This window comes from Protomyctophum bolini (genome assembly GCF_963924005.1).
Source record: "Protomyctophum bolini genome assembly, chromosome: 15".
Lineage (NCBI taxonomy): Eukaryota > Metazoa > Chordata > Actinopteri > Myctophiformes > Myctophidae > Protomyctophum > Protomyctophum bolini.
Window position 1 is genome coordinate 30069734 of NC_137876.1, and position 21271 is coordinate 30091004.

General features: G+C 42.5%; 1 protein-coding gene across 6 annotated transcripts in view; it reads right to left on the reverse strand.

Annotated features, from left to right (window-relative positions):
- Positions 1 to 413: 413 nt before the first annotated feature.
- smoc1 (SPARC related modular calcium binding 1) overlaps positions 414 to 21271 on the reverse strand; it is a 58012-nt gene continuing 37154 nt past the window's right edge. For 4 of the 6 annotated variants that reach the window (XM_080784150.1, XM_080784149.1, XM_080784148.1 and 1 more), the window contains 6 exons: positions 16624 to 16816; positions 15398 to 15480; positions 12211 to 12316; positions 10847 to 11091; positions 8918 to 8951; positions 414 to 1153 (listed from right to left, as the gene is read on the reverse strand). In XM_080784150.1, the coding sequence (XP_080640276.1) occupies positions 1114 to 1153; positions 8918 to 8951; positions 10847 to 11091; positions 12211 to 12316; positions 15398 to 15480; positions 16624 to 16816 (701 nt within the window). In that variant the 3' untranslated portion in view covers positions 414 to 1113. Of the gene's footprint in view, positions 1154 to 8897; positions 8952 to 10846; positions 11092 to 12210; positions 12317 to 15397; positions 15481 to 16623; positions 16817 to 21271 lie in introns of all 6 variants that reach the window. The other 2 variants (XM_080784147.1, XM_080784151.1) reach the window with 2 other exon arrangements.

Sequence of the window (21271 nt, forward strand, 5' to 3'; positions counted from 1 at the left end):
GGATTTAGTGGCCATCATCATTGTCAAAATTCTCACTGGAAATGTGTTGAATACTAACATTAAAAAACAAAAAAACAAAAAACAAACACCCAACATAGATAGAATACAGCTAGTATGATCCAACGATTCAGGTTTCAGCATGGTTCGAATGTGGTATGTTGAAATATTTCACATACAACATGCTATGTACAGTTGCACAGTACAGTTTGTATAATGCTAGAATTGTAGAATGTAAGAATTCAAGCATATAGCACAAGTGTGTCTGCTGAAACCCTATAGAACCTATACCAACATCTGGCTGGCTCACCTGGCTCTCATTCTCCATCACTGAAGCGTACCGTTTCAATATTGTACCACACAGTGCAAAGATATTTGTATAGCTAACTTCTGTGCTAATACTTTCGACTTCACTCTCACAGCTTAATTTTTAATATGCACAATAATTGCAGCTGATATGCAGTTACAGAAGACATTTGTTTGAAATATGGGTATAAACAGTAAAATCCTCAGTGCTAATGTAACTTCAGAGTGTAGTGTGGACGCACAGTACACTCTCAGAGTAACATTCTCTATCTACGGAGCAGAACTCAAAGGGAAATATTTTTAGGGCAGGACATTTGGGCTATTCCTTGTTGAACGTTATTACAGGACCTGCTGTATGGACCTCTTTTACTTGGTATGCAGCTACTCTTAAAAGGCAGGTAGATAGTCAACAGTTAATCGCTACAATAGCTGAACACCATTAGTTGTTGTTGCTGTATTTATGGGGAGAGCTGAATGCAAACAAAGGACAAATGTGATAGGGTTACATTATAACGTAGGCCTACTTGATGTTCCAGTGACAAGTCTGACATCTTTTAGTTACATATTCTCCTTATGTGGACTTTTTTAAGTCCCATCAAAAGAAATAAGATAAACGTCAAAACACATGTACAAACATAACACATCAAACATTGGGAGGAGAAAGTGCAAATATTTTGGCGCTGCTTCTTTTTTGTGTTTCACCTTTCTTAAAGAAAAAAAACATCAGGAACTTAATTTTTCTGCTCCGTCTTTCTCTTTTCCTGTCAGTGAGCGTACAGATGCCTTCCCTCTGTGCCCTCTGCTCTTGTCTCAGCTCCTGGAACCTTCTCTTCTCACACCAGACGACCTACTGGGAATACACAGGCAGGGGGAACAGAGGGGGGTGGGGAGAATACTATTACTCGTCTGTTTAAGTATCCGATGCACAGATGCGCTTGCACACATAACCGTTGCGTGACAAGAAAAGGCATTCCTCAATGTTTCTTAGCTCATTCAGACAGACATAGATACAGATATGCACGCTCACGCACACGCACACACGCACGCACGCACACACACACACACACACACACACACACACACACACACACACACACACACACACACACACACACACACACACACACACACACACACACACACACACACACACACACACACACACACACACACACACACACACACACACACACACACACACACACACACACACACACGCACACAATATACTATTGTAAATAATATTGTTAAGTCATGCCTTAACTCAGATAGATACACTCACTCACACAGCCAAACATTTATTTTAATTCAAATCAAATACATCTCCAAAAGCCTTTGAATATGATGAGTATAATTAAGGCTTACTGTGATTATGCTAAGATCACATTTCATATCACACACACCATAATTCACTAGCGACCCTAAAAAGTTTAAAAACATGAATTAAAAAATTTAAATCGTGACCCGTTTGAATCGATATACAGTATCACGATATACGATATATCGTTACATGCCTAGTGCTGTGGCATTCTGGATCAGCAACTATAGCAAAACAAAGCATGATTATAAATAGTTAATTGTATGATCGTGGTCTACAGGGACCTGCAGGGAACACAATGCCCTCATCCACATAAACAGGTCTGCAGTGCAGAGAGTAAACTTCATGTTCGAGGTTCACATGGGAACCACCATCAAGGAGACGAGACAACAGGGCTTCTTGCTCTGCAGACTGAAGAGGTTCACATGGATTCCAGTATACTCTGTAAAGAGTACCATAGAGTATTCCAACTATCCCAACTGGCTGGGATAGGTCACTTGTAAATATTCATAGGTGCGGATTGCTTTAGTTTGGGCTTGTTTTTTAGTTGTCGCTTAACTCATTGCCTGCCTTTCAGCTCAAGTTGTCGCTTCTTTTGGGTTTGTTTAAATAGACCTGGTCGCTTGTTTCACTCACAGAAGAATCTGGTGACACTCAACTCGGACCAAAAGAAAAACAGAGAATTTTCGTGCTAGCTTTGCTTTGCAGTTGATCGATATGAATAGGAATTGAGAGTTGCTATTGCTTATAATAGTCTTGCTTCTGCCGCACCAGTAGTAGCCCTGGCGGAAACATGACGAGCGCCGTGTGATCCATGGCTACACCAGTAGCAGACTAGAGGTCTACAGTGCCCCCTATATCCCCCTATTCACCAGCTCACGACACAACAACGATGGGCTCTACCGACCAAACATGCTCGGTTGGTAATCGACGTCCGACTAGAACTCCCGACCTGACTGCACTACAGTATCTACATCAGGTTGTCGGCAGGAGACGCTTTCTAGCGCCTTCCGCGGAAGTACTAGCTTAACATGTTTTTACGGCCTGGCCTTGACCACGATTATGCTAAGATGTGGAAATTGGGTCAGGGATGACATTAATACAACTAATATCGTACAGTGTGGTCACCCCCCCCCCACACACACACACACACACACACACACCTCATGCTGCATGGGACAGAATACTTTACAACAGGATGGGTGTCCTTCTGGGTATATCAATCAGAGAGAGGGAAAGAGACAGAGACGGAGAGAGATGGAGAGCCTGAGATTAGTGAGACAGACAATAGCAAGAAGGAGGGAAAGAGACATTGACAGAGAGAGAAACAGAGAGAGAGAGACAGACACAAACTCAAAACGAGACACAGAGAGAGAGAGAGTGAGAGAGAGAGAGAGAGAGAGAGAGAGAGAGAGAGAGAGAGAGAGAGAGAGATAGAGAGAGGTCTGGGATCTGAGGAAAGGAGATGGGTAAAGAATCCAGATTGCTTACAGATGGCTGTCAGAGAAGGGAATAGAACCCCTCTCCCTGTGGGGGAGGCAGAGGAGCAGAGGGGTCCTTCTCAGGCCCCAGAGAACTCATACACACTGTGCGTGCGTGCGTGCATGTACTAGGCTGTGGGGGCAGGGAGCTGCAGGTGTGCTTCCTGTCAGTGCTTATTATCAAAACTATGAAGATTGTTAGCTGATTCTATTTTTTATAGTTTTCCAAAGTGAAGGAGGTTTTGCAGAGCCCCAATGTAATCCCCTCACCTCAGACAGATACACGTATACAGTATACCCTACATTGTTGATTGCACAAAATATCAAGGCCTGGTCTTCCAATGAAATAGACAGACTTGGTGAATGCAGGTGAAAGCTATGATCCCCAATTTGTTTCACCTAATAAATCCATTGTGTCATTGTGGGGTTGTAAGATGATGTAAGATAAAGATGAGATGGGATATAGTTTTGTGTTTTCCCTGCATCTATTATCCAGTACAACAGTACTACTGTACACTGTAGTACTAACACAGTAACACATTTATTTTTTTTCTTTTACAAACTTTTCTCACTGATGCAATATTAAAGCAGTACAACAATCATGCAGTGATAGTAATGGCTGGCTACATCTGTACATTTCATTTGAGCATTGCATTCCATTGTTCCTCATAGCAGAAGTCATGGCGGCTTTCTTGAGACACAGATCTATGTCTCTGTTACTGTACTTCTTTACAGAACTGTACAGTAGCAGGGCCCAATATACTGTTGTCAATCACGTTGGCAATTACTAGGCTCCACTGTGTCAAATGCTCTTCTACCTTCTCTTCTACCAGTCACTGAGGACACTGTCTGTGCCATTAACAACACAAAGCATCCCAGGTCCCCGGACACCTTGGCCCCACTCACGATAAAGAGCTGAAAGCGGACCCTGTCTGGCGGGTGAATCATTTCGTCTCACAAGGGAATGTCCAATAAAGAAGCCCTAGCTTGGGAGCAGGTAATCATGGTATACCTGTATCTGTATACTGGCAGGCTCAGTAGAAAGAGACCTGGGGACATGGAGTAGGGCAAGGGACTGGCTCCTGTTTCTGAAACATGGCGGCCGACTTTGCAGTTTGCAACACTCTACTTAACTTTTCTTGTCACAGCCCACCCCTTTTAAATAGGCAAACTGAAGCTTGTTATGTTGTTGTTGCTCTTGTTAAATGCTAATTTATGCTTCAGTGCTGTGCAACGTGTTGCTTGACAGCAACAGCTCGTGTTTAGCGTCATTCTTGTTGAGCGATATGTCACACTCAACTCAACTATACTCAACAAATTCAGTTAAATTATCAGCCATTATACTGTAAATGTAAAATGTGACACATGGCAGTGTACTGTAATGGTTGACAGAAATGGTAACATTACACTCTACTGCACTAAATTATGGGTCCATTTGGTTACATTCATACACTATTCGAGTTTGTAGTAACAGGTGAGTAAAGCATGCATTAACTCTGAGCATAATGACACTAGATATGCACCTTGTCTGATTTCCTGCTGCCTTTTCCAGTGGCCTGCATTAGCATGTAAAACAGACGGTGCTCGAGCTGACGTCACAGTAATTAAAATACAACCGGTGTGGAGTAATTGCTGTTGGCTCTAAGAGGACAGTCAGTGGTGTTCCCTAATGGTCCTGGAGCCTCTGTGCCAGGCCCGCTTCATAAAAGGCTTCTTTCATCCCGCCTAATGATGGACACAGCCAGGACAAACAGGAGAAGAGAAGAGAAGAGAAGAGAAGAGAAGAGAAGAGAAGAGAAGAGAAGAGAAGAGAAGAGAAGAGAAGAGAAGAGAAGAGAAGAGAAGAGAAGAGAAGAGAAGAGAAGAGAAGAGAAGAGAAGAGAAGAGAAGAGAAGAGAAGATGAAAGCACCCGCTTCGGATGTTATCAACCGATAATCACCAATATTCTCTGGTAGCGCCCAACTACCTGCTCCAACTACCTGCTCAGACCATGCAATGGAGCAACAACTTTGATTACTTACGTGGCCGGTTAAGACTGAGGTTAGGGTTAGAGTTAGTAATCGGATAACGTGACCAACGCAACGTCAGACAATGACTGACAACAACATCAATATGTAGGAAACTTGCATTGCATGGTCTTGATATGGGCTGATAACGGCCATCATAATCGTCTGATAACATCCGAAACCGCTAGTGAAAGGACAAGAAAGAAGACAAGGATGAGGAGAGCTGGAGAGGGGAGAAGATTTGAAGAGGGGGGGGGGGGGATGGTTGAGAGCTCTTAACACACAAACAGGGATGACAGAATCACAACTCGCTCTGATCTGTTACCAACAGGGGGTCCCGTCGTCCCGAGGTTTTACTGTGCCCCTATATAATATCTCTTAATGGAAAGAGAGGGTGAAGCCGGCTCTCAAATCCAAATTTGCCCTTCCAGCAATATCAACTGATACTCAAGATTCCTGGAAGATATAAAAGCTTTGTAAACAGAACTCAGGTCTGTGTAAGAAGGATACATGCTGTGATTGCCCACCTGAAGTCTTCTTGGTCCAAAAAGGATAAAAAATAACAGAGGAACATTAAAGTGAGTTATGTTGTGTACACGTGTGTGTGTGTGTGTGTGTGTGTGTGTGTGTGTGTGTGTGTGTGTGTGTGTGTGTGTGTGTGTGTGTGTGTGTGTGTGTGTGTGTGTGTGTGTGTGTGTGTGTGCGTGTGCGCGCGCGCATTTGTATTTGAGTACCTGAGTGTGAATGTTTTTGCAGCAATGTGTATCTTCCCGAATGGGATTAGGCTTTCTATTGGTGAGAACATCATAAACTCTGAAGCTCCCTCCCACACCAACAACTTTAATGGAGACATTAACTTTTAATATATTTAATTCGTTATGGTGGATGAGGGAAAGCTTTGGCGCGGCTTTACCAACATCCGGGCATCCTGTTGGGTCTCCCATGGCTTGGACACTGACTGGCTAACGTTGGCTGAGTGTGAGAATGGTTTACTGCACATGGGAAGCCCTGGGGTTCAGCTACAAATCTGGCCCACATTGTGGTTTCCACAGACTCCTCTCAGAGTCATGGATGCCACCCGGCCCAACGCTCCAAGACACACACAAGGTATTCAGATGTTTTCCTGCGTCGCTGCCAATATGTCGAGAAAGAGTAGCCGTTCACAGATGTTCCCACCCCCCTCCCCCACTCATGCCCCTTATGAAGAGGCAAGTGTTTCTGCAAATATCTCCTGACAGCACTTTCACTCAGACAGCGCCGATGAGATCCAGAACGATGACCGAACATGATAAGATTTAATGCCTGGCAAAACAATCAAGAATTGAAGGGAAACAGGTGAAGCTGCGTATGCTTAAACAGAACTAGGCATACCTGACTGATCAGACACAATGGCAGTCTATCTTAGTCAAGGCAGAATGATGCCATATGTTCCTCCAGACTCCCGCTTTTCCCATGCAGACCCCCACCCCAACCTCAGTTTTTTCTCGCTCTATCACTTTCTCTCACTTCCTCTCCCTCCATCCAGCCTCGTCTATTGCCAGGAGGAGAGTCTGAGTGGCAGCATAAGGACCCATATAAAGCTGTCAGACCATTTACCTCCAGGTCCTAACCATGAAGGTGAGGCCAGCCGCACTGCGGCTTAAAAACAAACCCTCTCTACATGCATGTGCAAAGACCTGGACCTGGCATGCAGGGCCAAGCCCCCTTTCTCTGTCAACAGCAGCGTGGCTGTTTATCCTGGCAACTGTGCCCAGGGCCCGTGAGGCCCCTGACGTTATGCGCGCTCCAAGCAGCCCTGTTCTCCGAGCCTCCGACGCGGGTGGCGCCAGGGTAAACACATGACCTAAGTACTCCACGGCGCTTAGCAAGGCACGCGCGCGGGCCAGAGTCAACAGCACCGATGGGACTAATAATGTAACGACAGAGGAGGTGGGAGAACAGACGACAGAGAAAGATGGATGGAAGACATACAATATACTGTAGCAAGAAAGACTGACAGAAAGCTCGCGTGCGTGCGAGAGAGAGGAGAGAGAGAGAGAGAGACAGAGAAATCCATCTTACTGTACAAACTAGGGATGTGCCGAACTGCCGATAAGACATTTTGGCCAATATAATTCATTGCTGTTATGGCCGATAAGCGATGTTCATTCTCAAAAATACATGTAACAGCGTATCTGCACTGAAGGCAAGTCAGATTTAACTTTAATACCTTTATATTTAATATTGTGAGCTTGTAGATCGGTTCAAGCTGTTACTTTGGGCTTGTTTATCAGTAAAGTCAGACCGATTAATCTAAAAACAAATAGAATCGGCCGATACCGATGTGTTTGCCGATTAATCTCCCATCACTAGTACAAACTCTCCACTGTTGTGTGCAAGGAAAGAAAGAGGGGAGATTAAGTTAACTGAACTGAAAGACAAGCGCATAGAAGACATAAACAAAACCTTAGCAACTCGAAAGAAACATATGAGGAGAGCATAAATGGGAACGCGAAAACAGTGTTCATAAGATGCAGTCCAGAAAAATGACTTGATTGGCTTAAGTGTGAGTAATAGTCGTGCACCGAAAATAGCTGATCTACAAGCTTATAATGCATTCTGAGCCTGTAGAGCTACTATTTTCAATGAGAGAGAACAGCACTCAACCAGGCATAAATCTAGCATCACACTCTATAGAGGGTATGCACGTGACATCACCATGGCAAAAGTGGCAAAAAACTACTTTCTGGCCTTGATAGCCCATACAAGTTGTATTTGATTGCATTAAACGATGATAAACGACATTAAACTCACTTTGTCACTCACTTTGCCATTCACTTTATGCATGTGCATACCCTCTATAGGGAGCAATAGGGAGGCTGTGACACCAGCAGCAGCAAGGTACACAGGAGCTTAGATATTTACTTTCACTCTCTGTTTTGTTAATCTGCATCCTCCGCTGCATTACACAGCCTCCGGAAGGATGAGGAAGGAGCGCAGGAAGAGCAGGAGAAGCCACGATGAACATCGCTGCTAACCCCAACATTCCAGCTATACCATAGGATTAAAGTGAATGATGAGAGAGAGAGAGGGTGGAGGTGAAGCGTGAAGCAGAGCAGTGGGACCATGCTGTCACCAGATGGTGTCCGTTTCCACAAGAGGAAATGTAGGGAAAAAGGTGATGGAGAGCTGAAAACAAACAACATGGTCTATTTCAGCGATTCTCAACCCCCCCAGTTTGATATGCATTAGGCAACAGACCCCAATTTGATATGATTTTCTCTCTAGGACCCCAATCTACACTGTACAAACCTCAGTGTTATTACTTGTGCAAGCAGAGCGCGCAAGTACTGCGATCGGCTAGGTATGTATGTATGTCGGGGAATGTATGTCGTGTCCTCTCTTGTTTAAGACCGTAGCCTAATCAGGGACCAGCATCTCTGGCAACATCATTATTAACAGGCAATGAGGGACCACTATTCCTGGTGATGCCAGTGGTGATGTCATTGGCATCACCAGTGGTGAGCGCACCTCATGACGTCCCTACTTCAATCCCAATAGGATTAATGATTGAAACAGATTGGGCACTGCACTCCCTGTGGGGGTGTGGAATGCGTGTGTGAATTTGAAGTTACGTGGATTATATGGAATCATATAATAAACATTTCTAAAGCTTTGCATATGAACAGATGATCATTCTACACTATTCCAGTGCAAACTCGCATATGTCATCGCTATGGAAGTTAATGGATTATGCCTCAAGCTGATCTACAGAGCAGGGTTAGTGAAAGCATATTAGTTTGCCTTACTGAACAAATTTGTCCCTTGCCTTGTCCCTTGGCTGATGCTGCTTGTAGGGCCACCTGCATGTGAGAGAAACAAAAACCAGAACAAAACATACAAATGTCAAATGGTGAGGAGATATGATCAGAAATGATACTATATGATGTTAAACTGTAATTTAAGATAAATTAAGATAGATGTATATATTTTTTTGATTGATTGTTCCAGTAAATGGGCAGTGGGATAGTGGCATCACAAGTTAGTTCTGGCTGTCTGCCATGTCTAATGGACTGACTGAGAGAATGGTGTTAAAAGTTTGTTTTAAAATTCCATAATTCATCTAACATACCCCTCAAAATGGCCTGGTGTCCACCTGGGGGGTCTCAATATACTGCTCTACGACTGCTCCTAAAGAATGTGGGTTGGGACCCTGAATGTTTCAGATGGGACCACACTTGTCAGGAATATTAATATGTTTTTATTAGACTGGGTCCCATGGTGAAAATGAATTTCTTGAATGCAGTACGAGTCCCTCCGTTTAAAAGAAAAATACTTTACTGTTGGTGTATCGCAAAACCACATTATGGTTCATGTTTTTCTTCTCACTTGATTTGAAAGTGCATATGGATGTGTTGAGTGAGCTCCTTGAGGATTAAACTCTTGAAACCGAAAGCTGTTATTTACCTGAGCTCCTGTTCAGTTTAATTATATAGTAAGTAAGTAAACTTTATTTCTGTACATATAAAAGAGCACATATGCGTGCGACCCGTGCGTGCGTGCGTGCGTTCGTTCGTGCGTATGTGTATGTAAGTACGAAAGTGCGCAACCAATAATAAGTATTCCTTGAGTCATTCGCAAATGTATTATTATTATTATTAGTTTTACTTTATATACAGATGCACTATTTTTAACTGACAGCAATTTAGTCTAAGGCCCTCTGACAGATGCTAACAATCTTTATTAAAGGCTAAACTGTGAAGCCACAATGAGTTTTTCCAAGCTCAGAGCCCAGACAGTGTCTAGAGATACTCTTGTGAGTCTAGTCTACTGCATTAAAGCTGGTGCTGAGTGGAGCAGTCAGTGCACCTTGTTTGGACTGCCAGCACATCTGTTTGTCACATACATCACAGAGTTAGTTCATTCCTTCCTTGCCAAATGACAGATGATCGCTATTTAATGAAGTCATTATAATGAAATACCAAGCAACACCAATGAAAAGTCTGGGAATATTGCTCTCTTAAATGTCAGTAGTCTCATTTGTTTGACAATTGTTAAAACACAGGGAATACTCTCATCTTAAAACAATTAAGGATTAATTCTATATTCGGCCAATGGGGGATCCTTTTTGATATTGCGCCACTTTTTTATTTTTACTTAATCGGGCGATGGGTTTGCTGACCATCCATACAAATTTTCTCTTTTCTTTCATAGATTCATTTACGCACATTCATAATGCATGGTGGACAGGTGGTGATGGATAAGTGCTTTGCTCAAGAGCTTGCTGTATGCTGAAGAATAAATTAACCTTTAGGCTTAGTACCACACACACACACACACACACTACTTTGTCATTACTTTGTCTTACTATTTGTATATTACTATTTGTATATTATCTTTGGTGAGAACCACATATAAGCCCTCCCTGGGTTTCTTTTCTCACCTGCACACACTTCTCTTTTATTGATGTTACCTTTTTTGTACTGTTTTTATTGTGCGAATAAACTAAACTAAACTAAGGGCATCCTGACAATAATATTTAAATAGTTAAGTCCAGTTCATATAGTCTCCAAAATAAAGTAATCGATAACATAATGATGCTGAATGCTGATCAGACATTTGCCCAGCACCAGTCATTTTTTTAATCCACTATTTCAACACTCTTACTTCTCTAACCATGAGGCCATCGAGGAGCATGCTGCTGTCTCCTTTCTTCCTGTAACTCAAGTCGACCTCTACATTCATTTTCCTTACTCACCCTCCTTGCTGACGCCCAGGCATCCCTTCAGCTCCTGCAGGGAGATGGCCTTGTCCTTGTTCAAGTCACAGTAGTCGGTAAACTTGCGGGCGCATTTCTTGGGTTTGGCTTTCTTCTTCAGGTACCTCTTAAAGGGCTTGAGCTCTTTCTTGTTGATGTCATGGCTGCCGTTGTTATCCAACTGGGCGAAATACCACTGCACAACTCTTTCCTCCAAGGTGTGGCTGGGGTCGGGCTCAACAAACCTGTGAACACACATGTGGGGGTCAGAACAAGCTGGGACTGCACCATGAACCTATTCAGCTTCTATGCGATGCTGGGGACAGAGGAAGGTGTCATAAAAAGGCTATATGAGGATTTTTTGTATATTTCAAATATATTTTAAATCGGCTAGGAAACAGTCAAATTAGAAATAATCACGTAAGCAAAGGTTAGCATTTATTTTTGTATGTTTTTGTATGTTTTTTTTTTTTACCAGATGATTACCATATTTGAAATTAATCAGGAATATGAAGAGCACTAACACTACCAGGAGGGGTTAATTAAATTCCCACTGAGGCTAATATAAATGTATACTCTCAGGCAACAAAGAAAGGAAAGGCTCTACAGTGTTAACTAGAAAAAGTGCCCTTCTGGGCACAGGTCTTCACCAGGAGGATAGGAGTACTGTGTGTGATGTTTGGCAAAATGTTTAGGAGTAATATAATCATGTTTTGTGTGTGTGTGTGTGTGTGTGTGTGTGTGTGTGTGTGTGTGTGTGTGTGTGTGTGTGTGTCTGTGTGTGCCTGTGTGTGTGAGAAACACGGCTTGGCCTGTTGTAGAGCCACCATGAGGCTGATTTGAAAATGCTCACGTGGCATTTCTTCCTCGGCCTAGTGGGAATGTTTCACGGAAATCACACAATGTGTTCATGATTTGCAGCATTTTGTTTGAAACTGAGCACTCCTGCGAACTTTGGAAGCCAATCTTAGCCAATCAGGATGGAGTCTGAGAAATCTGAAAGACCTGTTTCGTTGAAAGGCTCTAGAGAGACTGTGTAACAATTTGCGTGATGTTTGGACAAAATCTGTAGGTGTACTGTCCAAAAACTTGTTTTGCACAAAACAGCCTCCTGGTGGCGCTATAACAGGCTGTTCTGGAAATTCTGAAGAGGTTCATCGTTGGCATCCAGGAAGTGTGTGTGCAAAATTTGACATCGACCAGGTTAACGGTGCCGGAGATTAGCTGTTCACAGACGGACGGACGGACGGACGGACACACACAGTACAAAACATACTCTCTCTCCATGCCTTCGGCCTGGTGGAGACAATGAGTAATACATTATAGTTTTAAGTTGATCTTGTGGGGTGCAGGCCATTACTTACCTCCCACCACCGGAGGGGGCTGGTGAATTTATGGCCTGTACCATGTCTGTGGTGAGGGCATCTAACAAACTTGTAATGAATTCCACTTTCTTTCCCTCAGGGCAGCCTGGCACAAATCAAAGACAACAAACACCAGAATTAACCTTCCACAACCAATTAGAGTCGTTACGGCACAGTTTAAGCGAAGTGCCTCTAAAGCCACGGCACAAATGAACCAGTATGAGAAATGTAAAAGCGGGACAGGGGTGTTCCACAGTAAAATCTAGAATGCAAATTTTAGCCAAAGCCTTTAATGCATAAAAGAGATAAACCAACCAATTACAGGAAAGCCTTGGGAACTATTTTTTCCCGCAGGAAAGGCATAGTTTGAAAGGCTTGTGTTTTGTGGGGGTTTCAGGAAAAGAGAGCGGGGCAGAGTTGAGGCCCATGGGGAGAGGAGGCACAGGAGTGCACGGTGATAAGAGAGCTTTGTTGGGCAGTGCAGACCTGTTAAGTTTTATGGCATGATGCTGAACACCTTGGGTAGCTCTCTTTAATTGCCCAGATGTATGGGTTTTAATAGCATGCTCAACCAGTGCAAAATTTTCCTTGCTAATTGTGTCTCTAAAAGAGGAACTTCAAACACTGCTCACTGCATAGTAAACTAATCTTCTCAATGGGTCCTTATTTTCTTTCTTCGTCCAATCTTCCTTCCTCTCGGTCTCTCTCCCACTCTCTTTTAGACCGCACTCCCTGCCTTTGTGGCAAAGGTTCTATTCATTCCCTTTCTGCTGGCTCAGGGCATTCTGTGGGAGGTGGTCCGATGCCCCAGCCAGGTGAATCCAATTAGCAATTCCTACAACATGACAAGCTCTGAGATGCACTGCTTCGCTGCACCTTTATCCAAGTGTTAAATTAGGACGTTATGAAGCACGACCCCTGTATGTTGAATGGTGCCCTATGTGGCAAAAAGGGCACATGTGTGTAGGCCATAGGACCGATGATAAGATTTTTTGGTTACAGTCTATCACACAAAGTTTGTCCCTGGTATAACTTGGACAGTGTCTGATCGTTCGGTCTCAAACTTGGTGTACTGTGTGTCTGTGAGGTGTAGTGCAGAGAATTGGAAAAATCTAATATCTGTATTTATCTGCCCGTGGGTCTGAGAAAGAGGCAGAAATTATCTTTGTGTTCAGGAGATTGAATGTATCGGCTACCCTGATTGGCCAGTAAAAGTCTCTGGTTGGGGCCTGGGCCGTGGCTCAGCGGTCCAGGCACCTTGGCCGGTAGCCCAAGTCTGGCAGTGTGCCGCGGGTTCGACTCCCGATCCCGATGGCCTTTACTGCATGTCACTCCCCCATCTCTCTCTCCCCCATTTCCTGTCAGCCTACTGTCTGTCCCTCTATAAAAAATATAAAATAAAGGCGAAAGCCGCAAAAAAACATTAAAAAAAAGTCTCTGGTGGCCGAGCTTTGCGAAGCATTTGAGCTCCATAGCAGTGGAATTAATAAGTGGAATTACTTGCGTTGTTCCCGACATGAATGGCTCTAAAAGGCCACCGGCCTAGTGATTATAAAGATGGAAAGACAGGTGAGTTAAAACACATTCAAAATGTTGTCGCTACACATTCCATGTCTATAATTCTTTATAAACATACTTATAATGCATTATAATCTGCTTATAACACTGTATAAATTAGTTAAAAAAACCTCATAAACACTCATTTAAATTCTTTATAACATTCATAAAATATAATAATCATAACACATTATAAATAATTTTATAATTACTTTTAAGGTCACGTATAAAAGCAATGTAATTGCTTATAGCAGTGTTATAGTTTAAATTATAAGCACTCATGAGTACTCATAATGAAATCATTAACACATTATACAGCCTTTTATCAAGTATCATAATACTTCATAATTGTTGGTCACTTAGACTTTTTCTTAATTACAATGCATTAATTAGCCTACAAGTCACTATAAGTGGTTAAGTGGGGGTGGGGGGCATTACATTTTATGCAATAACAAGTTTCTGCCTAGTGCATACACCTTTTATCCATTGACAAAATTGAAAGTTATTTGTATCCCACCCCTGGTGGTTCCAGGGACAGTCAAGTGGGTACTGGACATACTGGACCTGCCAACAGCCCTCTGAACTATTTCCTCTTTTTCAAAGCCTTGCGTGCAATCGCAAGCACCCCCCCCCCCCCCCCCTTCAGCCTTTATGTGACTGTGATGAAATCTCACACTTTGTTGTGGCCTTTCAGAACATCCCACTGCAGTACATCAAAATATCTCCTCCCAGCCAAAATCACTCCCCACCCCCTCCTCCTCCCACACACACACCATGGTCTCCAACACCACAAGTGGCCTTCTGCGGCCTGCCCACCGCACCTCCGCAACACTCACACCTTCCATAAAAACCTACCACACATCTGCTGCGCAGTCAGAAGCCACGCTTGACTCTGTAAACTCACCAGATGGGGGAATTAAATAAGAGTTACAATGCAACTTTTAAATGATGGGGAAACACAGGGGTAACAAAAAATAAGTGAGCAGTAACAGGGGGCAGAGGCGTATGGGAGCTAAGGGTTATGACCTTGGGGTTTGGAGTTGAGTCTCTGATCTTTCCCGGCACAGGGAATCAAACACCACAAAGTGTGGCTTGGTGGCTTCTTAAAGGGCACGTGCATTAACGTCACATACCAAGCTATTACACTGACAACACACTGTTCTTGAAATCCAGCAAAATAATGTTCACTGAACGGACATGCATTTTTTGGCATAAAACAATTTCCATGATTACATTAAAGTGGGTCTTGGCTGGTATGTGAAGCATGTCAGAGAACACCTGGGTCAACAGTATTTGCCAATATGGTTTGTTTTGCGCTACTTTGGTGCCAGATGACTAGGGTTTGCCACAAAGGACAATAAAATGAGTGTAAAACTAGTTCCAGTGAATATATTTTTTGATCATGGCAATTAATGTGTTACTGTTTTTAATTGTATCTGGTAAACCCTACAAATGCAGGTTAAAACAAATGCTGCAAATTATTAGCAAATACTATTACAGCCATCACATCTAGATTTGTAAAATAAGGTCTTGACCAGCTGCCCTTTGTGGTTGTCTTTGAAGGACAGTAGGATTCCATCTTTGGCCAGGATGTGTGAGTATGTGTGGTTCCAAGTTCTTGGCATCTGACCTGTCAGATCCCTGCCTTGGAAAGGATCCTCTGTGTCTGAGACTCGAGAGCGAGCTGCACTGTCACAGTCTGGGGTCTGGTACCTGTTACAGAGTGAAGAGAGGACAGAGGACAGAGGCTTGAGTCTGGGGTCTGGTACCTGTTACAGAGTAACAGAGAGGACAGAGGGGAGAGGCTTGCATGAGAGAGAAAAATCACAGAGGATAAAGAAAGAGAATGATGGAAAGAATAAAAATAATGCTTCGGAAAAGTGTGAAGACTTCAAAGAGGTAGCAAGCCAATGCTGGTAAATCAGTCAAATATGGAAACAGCATGCAATCAAAAAATAAGAAGATACCCAAGCACTCTACATCATTAGCCGCACTTTTAAAGTAATGACAACGGTAGTGTAAAATGTAGTAAATAAATGTATTCCCCCAATGTTAAATTGTGCTTAAATACATATACACAATCACAATACACACATTCATCAAATAGGTTTTGCTCACAGGAAAGGGTACATCCTGTAAACTGACAACCTTTACACTAGTGAGTGAGAATAATGATGACTCGGAAACTAAAACCTAAATCTACTGACCCAAAAAAGTTTACAATCTGTTGGACATCCGATCCCTTTTTCTGCAGTACAGTTTCTAAATTGTAATATTCACATTCTAAAAACAAATCATAAAAGTTCTTAAAACAACACCAGAAAACAGATCAAAACATGGACGGAAGGCATCATTTACAGTTTTTGTCCTTTTTTCTATTGCATCATATATATTATGCTGACATGGTGCCCATAAAAACTCATTCAGCTTTTGCCCATTCCCCTGAAAACAATGTAAACAGTAGCAGTTGCACTGAAAAGAAATGTCATAGCAAGCTGATAGATATTGATGATAGAAATTGCTGTTGGTGTGAAAGAAAACTTTCTTCTTTTCCCCCATGCTGATCGGCCACTGTGGTGAATGGGTTCAGAGTTTCTTTCAAGCCAAGGTTTGTAGTTAAAAACAAATTGGACAGTTCTATTTACAAAGTGACTAGTAGTATTGACTGACTTTTCAGTCAGAGATTTAGCTACAATTATTATATTGTATAATTGACAGTCTCTGATCCAATGAAACAAACAATTTGTTTAATTTTACACATTCTAACATACTAAAGCGGTGTTCGGTTACTAAAGTATTAAATAATACGGTCTACACAGTAGAGACACAGACAGATATGATGTAATCCCATAGTACCTGGTGGAGGTTCCAGGAATAGGTCGCCCCGTGTCCACCAAAACACACCAGCAGTAGCCCGTCGACTGGTGGCACTGGACTGGCTTGTAAAGCCCTCCGGGCCCACAATCTGGTATGAATATTGCCTCACGGGGATTCTGCCTTGCTTCGTCCAAAGCACTCTGCCTCTCCTGGTCACAAGAGGGAACCTTCTCTAAAAATCGTGAGAAGCACACTCAATACGGACATATCATTGGAATGTACTGACACACAATGAACACATACATGAAAAAAAGTCTTGTTTGAGGGCCATCTTCGATGGACGGAGTGAAAGATAGCAAATTAACTGATTGCTTTACAACATAGGAAGAAAAAAGAAAACGTTTTTGAGACAATATTCCAAGCGGGGTGCATACTTTGTTTAGACTAGTCATTGGTTAGACATGGGTCACCCACACAAAGCCCCTGACCCCAGACTGGCCTCAGGGACCTTTTCCAGTCCCTCTCCAGGTCGCATTAGTCTTTAAACTAGGTTTTCACCCACCACAATCTCATCCACTATTATTCAACAGCAGGCGCTCAGCACTTGAGAGATGCTCATGTAAAACCCTCCTTCACCTCACTGTATTTACATTCACCTCCATTTAGTTCATCGCTCACTCTCAACGCACCGACAAGGACAAAGCAATACAATGGCCACATGTGAAGGCTAATCCTGTTGCTGTAGCGGTGAAGAGGGCCTTTTACCTCCCTATTTAAAAAAGAAAATACCACTAATCCCTTTCTCATAAATACTCAAGTATATCTGGACACTTGAATTTGTATTTTTTATGACTTTCACAGTTTTAACATTTCTAGGAAAAATGATGATTATGAATTAACCACTTAAACCATATTTCGATTATAGCAAAAATAGCGATCTGCAAGCTCACAACGTGATATTTTCAATATTATTTTCATTTTTTGGGGGAAACCTTTTAATGTGAAAAACAGCATTCATATTAGAAATATGAAAATGTACTTTGTAATTTGTACTTTTGAATACTTTTTACTTTGAATACCTTGAGTATTATTGTAGGCCTATTCAATGAAAATGTTTATTATTATTATTATTTTGTCCACCACTGCTCATTTTAAGGTGTAACAACAGAATAGAAGCATCCTTTTTGGTCCCTCGCAGCACAGAGCAGAGCCAAGCCAACCACACAGATAGTGTGTACTACCTGTACTACTGTAGTTTGAGCTCAAGGGGTATTCAAGTAAGTATGGTACCTGATATAGCCATTTGGAGGATGGAGACTCTTCCTACACTCTAAAATACAGACTGTTCATTTAACTCTGAGAGTTTGCAAATGGCACCAACTTGGGTGCATTTGGTTCATTTAGTTTGGATTGCTTTGGGGAGGTGGTCTGAACACCCACTGGGTGGAGCAGAGACTGTTTAACATGTCTCCATATTACCTCTAATGGGACGCGAAGGCAGCTAGTACACTGTAAGTCAACTTCATTTAGAGGATTTACAAAACCCACACCCACAGCAAACTAAATAAATACTGAAAAACCCCGGGGGGGGGGGAACTGCTGCTTACCACATAGCTGTAAACTGATAAAAGTGGTCAGTTACAAACAAATGTTTAAAACTAGCCAAACCACAGTTGACACATGCTTCTCAGATAGTGGTTTACTGTACATTGTAAAGAATACAAGTCATAATCTGTGGTACTATGGTGTGTGAGGCGTTATCTTGTAGATCAGGTATTTTTGGCCAGAACAAATTAAGCTTCAATCTATGGCTGTCGTTGCCATGTCTGTAGCCCCACATTGGCCTGATGTAACATGTGTCTGCATGTATGCATCTACAGTATGAAGTGTGTGTGTGTGTGTGTGTGTGTGTGTGTGTGTGTGTGTGTGTGTGTGTGTGTGTGTGTGTGTGTGTGTGTGTGTGTGTGTGTGCGTGAGAGCATGTACGCCTGCTTTCTGAGCAGTGTTGCCATCACAAGGCCAAGCGTGTCCCCCTCCGCTCCCCCAGAACTTTTCCACAGAGGGCTCACACTCAAGTGTTCTTAGCGCTGTGCGGCCGCTCCGCTCCTTGCCAAGGTCTCTTCACATCAAAATTATTTAGCACTGTTTATTATACAGAGGGGTATGCTGGCGCCAGGCAGTGCGATTCCGAAAAGAAATTTGTTTTTTATACATTCAAATGGAAAAAGGCTGGACACAGGCTCCGTGAGCCCCCGCAAGGTTCTTGTGTGTACGTGAAACTTAATCTACATGCTTCTCGTCCTGAGCCGCCTCACAAAGATTAGTTTCTGCTCTATTTACTGTTTATTGATGTGGGAGGTTCCATTTTTGTTTTCCAATTCACTTGCTCCAATGATAGGGAAATGCATTGGAGACACAGAGCATTTGCATAACATTTCTAAATAGATCAGTGTCCCTAAAATAAGTGCACACGTAAGATCAAGTTGGGGTGGAGTTTGGGGGGTGCGTGTGCATGCCATGAGTGTGTGATCTTTGACCAAGAGCTCGAACTACTTCTGTGATTATTAGAGGAATGCAAAATGACAGTCCAACAATCCAAAGTGAAATCAGAGAATGCCCTCTTCCACTCTCTTTCCCTCTCTTCTTTCTATCCTCCCTCTGTTTCCCTCCTCAGCCTTTCTATCTAGCCCACTATCCCCAAACCTTTCCTCTTCCTTCCCTCTTTCAATCTCTCTCCATTTCTTTGAGACACTAGTCCAGCAATCCCACCCCCCCCCCTTGCATGCGCACACACACACACACACACACACACACACACACACACACACACACACACACACACACACACACACACACACACACAGTCTCTCTTCTTTGCTACACTCCAATCACTTTCAGCTGTGATCTAATCACGGCAATGCTCTCTGCAGCATTCTGTGGGAGTTCTATGAAAGCGTGTGCATGCGTGCACACACTTTCACGTTCGTGTCTATGACAAAGAGAGCGGGGATTCTAGATACAAAAGAAAGAGGCAGATGATAAAGAGTAGGTAGCCTACCCTAAAAATAACAGTATTATAACACATATCCAATCTGTTAAAATCCAGAGTTGGTTGGATAAATCTTTCACAATTTGAAAATGTAGTGTGCCACAATATGGTGTTATATCGACATTGACATTTGGTAAAACATTTTGCAATTTAATGTTGTCCATATCGCTCAACTCCAGGGTGCAGTGTTTGCATTAGGCTATAGCCCATGAAGAGGGAAGCTGGTGGTTTACAGCTGTTCAACTTTTCTGCTCTCTGTTACATGTTATAAATGTTCTCTGTCTAGAGCATGTATTGTTTACGTTTGTTTTTTCTCTTCTCTTTGCAATACTCGAACAACATATTGTGTCAAAGCCTGGTATGGTTGCCTTAATGCCTTGTAGTCTACTGGAAATTTCATGAACCCAGAAATGGTAATTAGTATAAACTTTTATGATAGAAATGTTATCTATAGGCCTAATGGATGAAATTCAGCTTGGTTGCTAAAGGTTGCATGTTGCGCAATTTGAGTAATTAGCATAATATGTGACAATACCATTAACAACCTATATAAGGCAAAACATTCCAAATGAAATTATTTAAGTAACATGTGACGTGTCAAACTAGGGGGTTTTCATGATTCTGAATCCATTCCAAGCATTAGTTTTGCACAAAACACTCCTTGTTTTTAGCCCAAGGAGTGTATTTTGTGCAAAACTAATGCTTGGAATGGATTCAGAATCATGAAAACCCCCTAGTTTAACACGTCACGTGATACTTAAAGAATGATGAAATTTAGAATGTTTTGCCTTATATACAGTAGGTTGTTAAAGATGGAGTGCCATGATTTTCTTCCACCCTAAAACATGATCATCATGTATTATTATAATATAAGGAGGAAGAACTTTTTCCAAAAAGTGTACAGTATTTGTTAAAATCATGCTTTTATGTGGACACGCCCACCAGTTTATTAAGTATGCCTGGTTTTCTTGGTGGGTGGTGATCCACCTGAACTGAAGCCGCACCCACAGCTGTAGTTGTACGATAAAGGGGGAGGGGTTAGGGGAGGGGCTGATGTGTCACTATATTACTGTTTATTTCATTGGCCCGTTTGACTGTCAAGGGTTCAGCCTCCAGGAAGAAAATACAAAGTTAATACACCATTGCACATAAAAACAACTCCAGGGTGTCTAATGAAGTACTGTCACCTCATGGACACGTGAAAAACTGGAAAAATACTAACATTTTGGCATCATACACTGACCATACACTCCAATGTATGGTCACATATTATGCTAATTAATCAAATTGTTCAACGTGCAACGTTTAAAGATGTTTTTTGTGGCTTTCGCCTATATTTTATATATTTTTATGGGGGCTGGGGGAATAGACAGTAGGCTGACAGGAAATGGGGAGAGAGATGCATTGGGGGAGTGACATGCAGTAAAGGCCGTCGGAATCGGGAGTCGAACCCGCGGCACACTGCCAAACTCGGGCTACCAGCCAAGGTGCCTGGACCGCTGAGCCACGGCCCAGGCCACAACATGCAACTTTTAGCAACCAAGCTTAATCTCTGCTAAGCCTATAAATGACATTTGAATCATAACAGTTTATACTAACCAACATTTTTGGTTCTAAGGGACCTATGGGGGCTTCCAG